We start from the raw sequence: 12405 nt of genomic DNA, 5'->3' as shown, positions 1-12405 counted from the left end.
TGTTATCCTATTGCTGTTTTCAGAAATTAATTAAGACCACTTTGTTCGATAAGTTTATTACTTAATGAGAGTTTTATTATTGAAATTTTATTTTACAAATATTTGTATTTTTTACTGTATTATTGTATTTCGCTGATTGTCCAGCTCTTTTTAGTGTAAACCACCTAGAACTTTTGGTTATGGCGGTATAAAAGTAAAATTATTATTATTATTAATAAATATAAATCCATGAATCTTATTTTCAACAAGATCTGCTGATGTCATCAAATCTCTTCAACATGAAGGTAGAAATAAATTTAGTCTTTTCTTCTTTCCCCTTAATTTTCTCCTCCTCTTCTTTTCTCCAGGGCTGGTCATGTTGCCATAAACGAACCACAGACTTCTCTGAATTCCTGACCATAAAGGTACAGATGGCTGCATCTCTGTTTCAGTCTCTGTCAGTCCCTTTTACTCTTGGGTTAACTCTCCAGCAAGGCCACAAGGCTCCTAACACTGACTTGGACTTTCAGTTGTAGATCTTTCTCTTGACAACATCACTCCTTGGATGAGTAAGATGAATCACAGAACTGCATCTCTCTTTTTCAGGCATGATATAAAGAACTAGGAGGACATGAACTGGGAATTCCTTCATGCATATTGATTTTGATTACATTTTATTGATAATGTTTAATTTCTATTGCTACTTTGCTCTGCTCTTACTGCAAAGTTATCTATCACTTACTGGTGCACAAATAAAGTCAACATTCAAAGTAATTTAAGTGAATAGAGTTTTTTACCCAAATGGGCCTAATGGCCAGTACAGCGGACTATGATCCTGGGGAACTGGGTTCAATTCCCAATGCAGCTCCCTGTGACCCTGGACAAGCCACCCAACCCTCCATTGCTCCAGATACAAAAACTGGTAGCTGCATATGTCATAGTCGCGCTGTACAAGGGCATTAACACCTCCATTTCCGACTGCCTATGATTCTCTAAAGGAATCCTTCTGGCTACAGCCAGGGCTGCTTTTACCAGTGAGTGAAAGGGCCAGCTGCTCCAGGTCCCAGCATAAAGGGAACCCACTGGCAAAATGAGGGAGCAGTAGGAGGGCCATTGGCTCACGAGGCCAGGACTGATCCTGTCACACCCCCGCCCCTTCTGCTTCCACTGCAGTCCTCCAGGCTCATAGCAACAATGAATGAGTGCCCAGGTCTATATACTTGTGAAAACCCTGCTGGCCTCAACCCCTCTGATGCTTTATGGTGTATAATGACTTAATATACTCCCTTTGGTGTAAAAAAAAAAATCAAAGCAGTTTACATATATGTATAACGAAAAGTAAAGAAAGATAGGAAAAACAAATGAAGATGATAATTATCAAGGAAGGAAAGACTACATGATTAGATAAAGTGCAGGGAAAAGAAGATGATGAGGGGTGCAGGCAAAGAGCTCACAGCAGGAGTATCATGTGTGTTGTGCTGTCCTAATGAGCTTTCAGAGCAGACTGATGGTTCTGGTTGAAGGCTCAAGAAAGAAGGCATGAAAGAGCCAGGGATAGGACAGTTAATCTGAGTCCACTTATAGAATAGAATAAATGAGAGGAAGTACAAGGGGCAGTATATGATGCCAAGAACATATAGAATACATTACAGAGGGAACCATCACAATCACATGAGCTCAAAGGCTCATAAGAACATAAGAATTGCCACTGTTGGGTCAGACCAGTGGTCCATCGTGCCCAGCTCACACGGCGGCCCTTGGTCAAAGACTAGCGCCCTAACTGAGACTAGCCCTACCTGCATATGTTCTGGTTCAGCAGGAACTTGTCTAACTTTGTCTTGAATCCCTGGAGGGTGTTTACCCCCACGACAGACTCCGGTAAAGCGTTCCAGTTTTCTACCACTCTCTTGAGTGAAGAAGAACTTCCTTACATTTGTACGGAATCTATCCCCTTTCTATTTTAGAGAGTGCCCTCTCGTTCTCCCTACCTTGGAGAGGGTGAACAACCTGTCCTTATCTACTAAGTCTATTCCCTTCAGTACCTTGAATGTTTCAATCATGTCCCCTCTCAATCTCCTCTGTTCGAGGGAGAAAAGGACCAGTTTCTCTAATCTTTCACTGTATGGCAACTCCTCCAACCCCTTAATCATCTTAGTCGCTCTTCTCTGGACCCTTTTGAGTAGTACCGTGTCCTTCTTCGTATACGGCAACCAGTGCTGGACGCAGTATTCCAGGTGAAGGCGCACCATGGCTCGGTACAGCGGCATGATTACATTACATTACATTTCGGATTTCTATTCCGCCTGTGCCTTGCGGTTCTAGGCGGATTACAATATAGAAATTATCTGGGCAGTTCCAGTAGAATTACATTTCAGGATAAGGGTAAGTTACAGGAACAGTTAAGGATAATGGTACTTCAATTTCACAGAAGATAATACATATCACAGAAGATAATACATATCACAGAAGGTAATACATGTCAACTGAATCAAGTTAAATCGGGTGTAGTGTAAATAACCTTGATAACCTTCTCCGATCTGTTCGTAATCCCCATTCTGTTTGCCCTTTTTGCCCCGCATGCAATTTCTTAGGATGTGTTTGCCCAGGGACAGGGGGGGATATGGATTGTTAAATGTACGATGGTATGCTATGGCCTGTCAGATGAGACACATTAATGACTGGTTCAGGGGGACATCTGATTTTTCTGCCACGCCACTGGAGTTATCTTTGTTGGCTCCGTACCATGTAAGTTATTTTTTGCATGTGGCGGACCCGAAGATACGTCTTTTGGTGTCATACTATCCGATATTTACGCCAGCACGGCAAACCTGGAAATGGGTGTGTAAAACTGCTAAGCTGTCTTCTGGGGACTCCTTGTACTTACCCATTCAGGGCAATGGAGCCTTTCAGCCTGGATTACAAAATACCTCCTTTCAGAGGTGGAGTATGCAGGGACTTCAATATCTTTTCCACCTGTTTTTGGAGGAGGGGAGAATAGCAACTTTTGCGGAATTACGTCGGACTTTTGATTTACAGCCTAATGACTTGTTTGCCTATTACCAGATCCGACATTATGTACAATCTCTACGGAGGCCCACCTTACTGAGGATAATAGAGATGCCCTCTCGGAACTCTACAGCCTTTCTGCGCAACAGAGGATTCCTCTTCGTTTTCACATTGTGGGGGTACGGGATTGTCAACCTGGCCCTAACTTGGACATTTTAGCGACAACATGGGCAGAGGACTTGCAATGTACACTCACGGCCCACCAGTTACAACAAGTCTTGAAACATATTCAAAAGGTATCTCCTAATATCACCCACTGGGAAATGCAACTGAAAATTGTTTTGAGACTTTATATTCCGCCGGAACGTGCAGCCCGGATGGGGATCACGCCGTCTCACTCATGCCCGAAATGTGACCATGCTCATGCCTCTTTGGGACATATGATTTGGGCCTGCCCTAAAATTTTACAGTTTTGGAGTCACCTGGGACAATATATAACGCTGCTTTGGGGGAGGCGTTGGCTACCGCAACCGAGAGCATTATTTGGGTATTACAATATAGCCACACCTAAACCCAAGGGTATGTCCGCTTTCATTACCAGAGCACTCTTGATGGGGAAGAAAGCCATTCTCACCAACTGGCTGTCTAGTACTCCCCCGACTTATGCCCAATGGAGATCCTTGATGATAATCCACGCAACGCTAGAGCGGAGAATAGTAGGAGACTTGGATCGTGGTCCGGGTCGTAAATTTCGTCAGACCTGGGAATGTTTCTGGCAGGATCTCACCCCACATGCACGTAGTAGACTTTTGAATATTTAAGTCTGACTCGGACTCTCAGGTTTTTTTTTTTGATCTGGCACTGGACTCCGGGGATGGGGAGGGATGGGAGGGGGGGGGATAGTTGCATCATTATTTACTGAACTATACTGCTGATTGTGTTGAGTGTTTACTGTTGAAACAATAAAAAACATTTGAACCTAAATCTTACTTGGAGCAGCAGTGGCGGGACTATGTGGAATTTAATGGGGACCATGGGGATAATGGAACTTTGTTTTGGGAGGCTGCCAAGGCAGTGCTCCGAGGGGCTGTGATAGCTTACTGCGTACGACGTAAGAAAATGCTGGCGGAAAAAATCTTGGTTCTTGAACGCAAGGTGCGGGATAGTAGACTTTTGGTCCTTCAGAATCCTACCCTGTCTCATAAACATGCTTTTCAGACGGCCCAGTCAGCACTCCATGCACTTCTTCATGAGAGAGCCCACAAATCCATTTTCTATTATAAGTACCGACTACACCGTTTTGGTAATAGGCCGGGTAGAATGTTGGCCCAGATAACTAAGGCGAGGCGGGGTGCCACCTTGATTACCTCACTTAAAGATGATGGGGGAAGGTTGGTCACGGACCAGTCTCAGATGGAACAGCTATTTGTCACCTTTTATAGCTCTCTATATACTGTGGAAGTAGTAGGTCGGGAATCTCAGATTCGGGCATTTTTGGAATCTTTGCCCTTACCAAAACTATCAGCGACGGACTCGGAGGTCTTGGCTTCCCCTATAACCCGATAGGAGGTGCTGGGTGTTCTCAAGCATCTACCTCTTTGTAAATCTCCTGGCCCTGACGGCTTTGGGGGGGAATTCTATCGTCTTCTTCAGGGGTATGTGGCTGATCCGTTACGGGGCTACTTTGAAAGTGTGGCGGAGGTAGGGCAGTTTCCTCTTGGAGCGAACCGAGCGCTGATTACTGTATTGCCTAAACTGGGAAAAGACCCCTTGCTTGTGGGATCCTATAGACCTATTTCGCTTATTAATGTTGATCTAAAAATTTTAGCTCGGGTTCTGGCTAACCGTTTGGCCCAGTTTGTTCCCTCTTTGGTGGGTGCAGATCAGGTAGGTTTTGTGTGGGGGCGATTAGCAGGTCATAATGTTAGGAAGCTCATCCTTGCTTTGGCCCATTGTGTTTCTCGGCAGCAACCAGCGCTGGCTATTAGTTTTGACTCCGAAAAAGCCTTTGATAGAGTAGAGTGGGCTTTTTTATTCCCCTTGTTGCGATATTATGGGTTGGAGGGGTTCTTTATGAGAGCTCTTGGGGCCCTTTATTCCCACCCAGTGGCGACCGTATTGGTTAATGGGGTAGCTTCTCTGGACTTTGTGCTCCAGCGGGGCACTCGCCAGGGCTGCCCCTTGTCCCCTCTGCTTTATGTATTGTTTTTGGAGCATTTGTTGATTTCCCTTCGATGCCATCCTCAGATAGCTGGAGTAGAGCTGGGGAATTCCTCTTTGCTTTGCATGGCTTTTGCCGATGATATTATGGTAATGTTGACTGACACGGTTTCAGGCCTCCCTAGATTATTGGCAATGTTTCACCAGTTTGGGGAAATCTCGGGCCTCAAACTCAATGTGTCTAAATCGGAGGCGCTTCCTCTTCATATTAGTATCTCGCATGCGTGGGCTGATTTCCCGCTTCGGGAAGCACCACAGCAGGTAAAATATCTGGGGGTTCTGATACCGTCATCCCTCACGCGACTCTATGAGATCAATGTGAAGCCCCTGCTCCGGAGCACGGTTGAGCTCCTCCGCTTGTGGGGTGATTTGCCGGTATCCCTTGCGGGGCGTATATTTTTGTACAATATGATGATTGTCCCTCGGTGGCTTTATCTGTTTCAAACTCTTCCGCTGTGGTTGCGGACCGGGGACTTAGCTCTGTTGTATAGTGCTTTGAGGACTTTCTTGTGGCGTGGGCGCCGGCCTCAGCTATCTCTTCGTATTTTGATGTTGCCTGAGTCGCAAGGGGGATTTGGACTGCTAGACATTCGCGCCTATAATCTGGCCTGTGGGACTAGATTGATTCGGGACTGGTGTATGGAGAGCTCCTCTTTTTTAATGTTTTCCGTGGACAGGGATTTTTTACACCCTATCTCTGGGTTGTTTTTGTTACATGCACCTGCTGCCCAGTTGGACTCCGTCTACCGGGGACATGTTGTTTGGGCTTATATGAGACACATTTGGAAATTACTTTGTAAGCATTTGGGCATTAACTCTAACATAACTCCTTTTCTACCACTGGTGGGTAATTTGCATTTTAAACCGGGCAGTGACAGCAAGGTGTTTAGGATTTGGCATGCACATGGAGTTCGTAGACTGGGGGATGTTCTCTCCGATGGGGGCGATCTTCTTTCCTCTGCCGAATTGGGGTCGCTGTATGGGCTGGATAGGGTGGACGCTTTTGGCTACTTCCAGCTCCGACATTATGTCCGCAGCTTCTCGGGATCGGTTAAGCGGATCTGTGGCACGGGATCTTAGGAGGTGTTTGGCGTTGGGGGAGGACACGGATCCACGTCTTCGCTATTATGTTGATGGTCTGGGCCCCCCCCTACAGACCGAACGGGCTGATTGGTTGGCAGGGGCATGGAGTGCTGACTTAGGCTGCATAGTTCCGTCTGCATTGATCTCTCGCTGCTTTGTCCATTTGCGCATCATATCATGTAACATGTTACATAGGGAACAAGAATATAAATTCTTCACAGGGCTTTTATCTCCCCTCACAGAGCACACCGGGCCGGTATTGCAGCTCATGCGGGGTGCCCCAAATGTCCCGTAAATCCTGCTTCCCTGGGGCATATGTTTTGGGAGTGCCCCTCTGTGCAAGCCTTTTGGCAGCGTGTTTGGGTCTTCTTGTCCTCCTTGGTTCATGGGCTCCCGAGCTGTAACCCCTGTGTAGCTCTTTTTTACCAGGAGGCGGAGCTTCATGGTTGCACTGTTGGGCAGCGGCAGTTGATTTCTAAGGCCCTTTTGCTGGCTAAGAAAGCCATTTTGACTTTTTGGTGAGAGCCGCATGCTCCCTCTTTCTCTCGATGGCAGGGGTCTCTTCATGACTTAGCTCTCTTGGAAAGACGGGCTGCGGGCACTCGGGATGAACGAAGGTGGTCTCGATTTCAGGATGTATGGGAGGCGTATTGGCTGTCCCTTCCCCATCACGAGAGGAGTATACTATTGAACTGTTAGCATCCACTGGGGTCTTCTGTCCTCTTCTGTACTCTCCCTCTTCAGACTCATTCTTACTTAGATTCTCTTATGGGGTTCATTTCTCTTTCTCTTTATTTTTTCCTCTTCTTCTTCCCTTTTTGACGTAGTTTTCCTCCCCATTTTGTCTATTTTTTGTCTATTTTGTCTATTTTTTGTCTATTTTGTGTATTTCGTATATATATTTCACAGGTCGGGAGTAGGGGTGGGTGGGGGGGATGGGGGGTGGTTTGGATCCGGTTTTCTACGGTGTATTCTAATGTATGTTATAGTATTGGAGTGCTACGATATGTCCTGGGAGGGTTTTCCGAGGGTTTTACATGGAAAATTGTATTGAGCACCTCTTGTTCCTGAGACATCTGATCTTGGTTGTGTTTATGACCTTTGCTCTCTGTATGCCCGGTAGGGCGGTTTTTTCTGGATTGATGGATGTCCCTTTACTCTGTTATGTTATATGTGTACTGGTTTGCTCATTAAAGAAATAGTATATATATAAAAATAAAAAAAAGCTGAACTTGGGTGATATACCCTCTATATAATATACGAGCATAACATTCCCGCAACACGGTTCCCCGGATTAAACAAGGCAAAGCCACGAGATTCTGGGAGACAGTCCATGAAGCCAAATCCATGTGAAGTTCCTATGCCCAATCGTCCTGAACCTGCTGACAGTCCCTAGGGGCCTCGAAGGGAAGCAGGACCTTGTATAAGGTGGACGCCGAAGTCTGAAAAGGCTCAACTTGGGCATAAAAGTCCCGAAGACGAGCACCCAATGGATGCTAAAGGGCCGTCTGGGGGAGCGCGAGGATATATTGCGTAGCCTGACAATAGGCAAAGGTATCCCCCCAGCACCTCCCCAAACAGTCAGCTAAAAATCAGATCAGCTAAAAATCGCAGCCCCCCCTTGACGGAAAAAAGATGTTCCACCAAAAAGATGCCCAATGTTTTCCAGCAACGAAAACTCAAATTATCCAGCCCAGGCACAAAACAAAGATTGCCCATCAGGGGCAACAAAGGAGTCACCCATGGATCCCCCCCAGGCGCCTAACCAAGCCCTCCCATGCCCCACACATAGAAGCCAAGAGCACGGTGCCATGAACCTCCCAAGGCAGCACCCCACAGGGTAGATGAAGCAATGCAAGAAGAGAATATGGGGCATACAGGGCTGTCTCAAGGGAAGTAGGGGTATATTGAGATTCCCCAAACAACCAGTCCTTAAGATGACGCAAAAGACAAGCTAGATTGTACAAACCAAAATTCGGGATGCCGAGACCCCCCTGCTGCCACCCACCCACTAGGAGATCATAACGCAACCGAGGTTTCCTCCCATGCCAACAAAACCGGGACAAAATGCGATTCAAAGCCCTCAAGTCTTTCTTAAGAAGACACAACGGGAGAATCAGGAGCACATATAGCCACTGGAGAAAAATGATAATTCGAATCACCGCTATGCGACCCAACAATATAAGCAGTAAATCTCTCCAGTGATCCAGTTGTCGGGACGTGCGAGCTAAGAGCTCATGAATATTGAGTGAATAAAGGCGACCGGGAGACACCGGAAGTCGGATCCCAAGATAACATAAGGAATCAGTCACCCAACGCAGTGGGAACGAAGCCCCCCATTGACCCTGCAAGTCCGGCGAAGAGGACAAAGCCTCCGATTTCCCCAAATTCAAGCGGAGGCCCGCAAAATCTCCGTATTCATGTATCATTTTCAACAAAGCTGCCAAAGAGTTCTGGGGATCCATAAGATAAACGAAGTCATCAGCGAAAGCTGCTACCTTAAAACAAAAGGCATCTAGGGTCACCCCCTTCACCTCAGGAGTCAGATGAATCGCACGCAATAGGGGGTCTAGCGTTAGGATAAACAAAAGCGGGGACAAGGGGCAGCCCTGTCTTGTGCCGCGGGAAATCTCAAATGGCAAAGACGTACAACCATTCATAAGAAATGCTGCCGGAGATACATATAATACCCGCAGCGCCGAGACAAATCATCCCACAAACCCATACTTGGTCAAGGTCGCATATAAAAAATCCCAACGCACACGGTCGGATGCTTTTTCTGCATCAAAGCTGATAAGAAGCGAAGGCATATGATGGCGGGTACAGAATTCCAAAGAAGCAAGAATGCATTGAATATTCTTCTCAACATTCTTCTCAACCAAACGACCCTTCACAAACCCAACCTGGGCCTCATGAAGGATCTCAGGGAGAACATGAGCCAACCGATTAGCCAAAACCTTGGCCAAGATCTTCACCTCACAAATGAGTAAGGAAATGGAGTGGTAAGATTCCAATCTAGTGTGGTCTCGCCCCAGCTTGGGAAGAACTATGATTTGGGCCATATTAAGATAGGCCGGCATAGCCTCCGCATCCACCATCACATTAAACATGGCCATAAGCGGTGAGACAATGTCCAGTCTCATCAACTTATAAAATTCCACCCGAAAGCCATCAGGACCAGGTGCCTTCAAAGTGGGGCACTGACGAATAACCAGGTCCACCTCCGCTTCCGACAATGGGGCATTCAGCAGAGTCAAATGAGCAGGGGTCAGACAGGGTAAGTCCAAAGTGTCCAAATACATCTCTCCCAGGAGACCCTGCGCTGAAGACTCAGCGTATAACATGGCGTAATAGTCCCAAAATGCCCGACAAATGGCCTCATCATCCGTGATAGGCGTAGAGTTATGAGATGTAATGGCTACTATTTTCTGTCTGCTCTTCCGGTGAGAAATCAAATGAGCTAAAAGACGACCACATTTGTTACCATAGGCATAAAGACAATATTTATAGTAAGCCAAACTTATAGATGCCCGCTGGTGAAGCTGCTCATTCAAAGTGACCTGCAAGGCCTGCCGGTTTATATCAGTGGGTTGACGTCCACACGTGCGGCGAAGAGCCACCAAATGCTGAGATAAACGTAAAATTTCCCGATCCCGACTTTTCCGAGCCTGGGAAACGTAACTAATAATATGGCCTCTGAGAACCATCTTTACTGCTTCCCAAAAAAGGACTGGTTCATCCCTTTGCTGTTCATTATGAGAGCAATAGTCTTTTTTATAATATTTGTATTGTGGGTCACGTGATGTGTTGAGCCAAGTAAGCTGCGTTTTGCTCGAGCTCCTGGGCCCCGCGATCCTCCCTGCCTCTTCTAGCATCATTTCCCGTTCTCTTCTGAGCTCTGGGGCTTGATCTTGTGTATGGATAGGTTTGTCCACCACTCTAGCCCGGCGATGAGCGGCAGGTCCACTCGGAAGGACAGAGACAGAGAACTGTGGCCTCCCAAACCCGATGGCAAAATGGCTGCGGCGGCGGAGGAGTTGGGAGCCACGTTGCCTCTCTCTGCAGCTCACATAGAGGCCTTGTCTGCGTTGGTAGTTCGCGCGCTGGACTCCCGCTTTGACGGCTTGTCGGGGCAGCTTACCTCCTTGGAGACATTGCTCGCTGAGACCACCCGGCGCACTGGAGAGCTCAAGACGAGGGTAGCGCTGGTAGAGGACGCCCAGACCTTCTCTGCGGCGGATCTGCTTACTCTCAAGGACCAGCTCACGTGCCAGGCAGAGAAACTCGAGGATCTGGAGAACCGGTCGCGGCGCGATAACTTGCGGCTGATTGGCTTCCCAGAGTCTGTGCCTGACACGCGTCTCCTGCCCACTCTTGAGTCCTGGTTTGCAGCTGAATTTCCACTCCCGGCTGGCATGGGGCCATTGTGCTTAGATCGGGTGCACCGCTTGAGCCGGCGCTCTGAGGATCACACCCGCGCCTGGGTCACCATCATTAAAGTGCATAATTCTGCACATAAAGCGGAGTTGATGCGTCTCTACAAGCAGTACCCTTACTTATGAGGGCTCGCTACTGCGGATCTTCCAGGATTATTCTCCGACACTACAAGAACGATGGCGGCATTTCTCGAGGGTGTGCTCTGCCCTGTACGACTGAAAGCAGCGCTTTATGTTACAATACCCTGCACACCTGAAGATCTGGATCAATGCCGGGTGGAGGGGCTATGCCATCGTGGAGGACGCCCAAGCTTTTTTAGACTCGTCTGCTGACCCGGGTTCCTCTTCGGGGCCCTGACTATGCCTATGGTGGACGCTTGACAATGTGGCGACTTGTGTTGGGGACAGTTGGCTTTCGCCCCCTCAGATGCTTAGCTTCTAATTTGTTGGGAGTTTGACCCCCTGTTGTCATACTGTTCCTCATTGTGGATTTCTGGGGTCTTATAGTGTATGGGTCTTGACTGTTTTGTTGAGTGGGGTTGGTTGATTGTGGGTGCATCATTTTGACCCTCTGGCCCGGGATTGTTTGACTTGGAACCTCCGTGTGGGGGGTCTCTGTGTGCTTGGTATGTGGGGCACCTGTTTGGTTGGGTGGTGGTGGGCCCTCTTTGTATTGCCTCTTAGAGGTTTCCAGTTTGAGTGCTCCCCTTGCCGTTGTTTTTTGCACTCTTGGGGTGGCCATGGAGGGGGTGTGCCTGTGTGGGGTGGAGGGTTGGATCTATGCTTGTGTGGTTCGCTTTCTTTGAGTGTGTGTTTAGGTGTGGACTTGCTGGGTGGGGTAGGGAGGGTCTGGGGCCCTATTCGCATTTTCTCGTGACTTCCTATCTCGGTCCCGCATTTGTGGGACGAGGTGTGTGTTGGTGTAGGGTGTTGGGGATTATGGTTTTTTTTTTGGGGGGGGAGGTTTGGGTTGTGGGGAGGGGTGGTTTACTCTCACTGATGCTTGGGGTTTGTTTTTTTGGTTTGAGGTACCTGTTGTTTTGTATACTCCCTTCTGGGAGTTGGGGGTTTCTTTTTTCCTTTTTTATCTGTGTGATACTAACCTTTTGCCTGTGTGGGATGCTGGCTTTTGAGATCTTTCCCTTCTCCCTGTTTCGGGTTCTAGCACTTAGTGAGACTGATGTCCCTGGGGGAGGCTGGGCTCCTGGGGTTTTGCATTTGTGGTATCGCTTGGATGTGGGTCCTACTCATTATGTCTCCTGGCTGCTGTAAGCTCACCTTTTAGGCTAACTTTTTGGAATGTTGGGGGCATTACGTCCCCGATTAAGAGGTCTAAAATTTTGGTGGCGCTTCAGCGCCATCATGCAGATATTGCCTGTTTACAGGAAACTAGGCTTACCGATGAGGAACATCTTAAGCTACGGTGTTCATGGGTGGGGGAGGTTTATTATGCGTCTTCACCTGGGCGACATGGTGGGGTAGCGGTGTTGTTTCGGAAATCTTCACCTCTCGGAGTGCAGGTCCTTGATAAATCTCCGGAGGGTCGTCATTTACTTTTGCGAATTTCATTGGGAGACCGGAGCTATTTGTTACTGGTGGTTTACGGCCCTAATTCGTCGGAATCCGCATTTCTGCGTGCATTGGTTGCTCTTCACTCCCGGTTTTCTGGCGATCCTTTGCT

General features: G+C 47.7%; 1 protein-coding gene across 5 annotated transcripts in view; it reads left to right on the top strand.

Moving 5' to 3' along the window:
• The window catches only part of ITGB1BP2 (integrin subunit beta 1 binding protein 2), a 123529-nt gene that overhangs the window by 15601 nt on the left and 95523 nt on the right, over positions 1-12405 (top strand). For all 5 annotated transcript variants that reach the window (XM_033946780.1, XM_033946783.1, XM_033946782.1 and 2 more), the window contains exon 3: positions 348-404. In XM_033946780.1, coding sequence (XP_033802671.1) covers positions 348-404 — 57 coding nt within the window. The remainder of the gene's footprint in view (positions 1-347; positions 405-12405) is intronic.

The sequence above is a fragment of the Geotrypetes seraphini genome, chromosome 5, assembly GCF_902459505.1.
Source record: "Geotrypetes seraphini chromosome 5, aGeoSer1.1, whole genome shotgun sequence".
Taxonomy (NCBI): Eukaryota; Metazoa; Chordata; class Amphibia; order Gymnophiona; family Dermophiidae; genus Geotrypetes; species Geotrypetes seraphini.
Note: the sequence above shows the minus strand (reverse complement) of the source record. Positions and strands in the feature narration are given on the sequence as shown.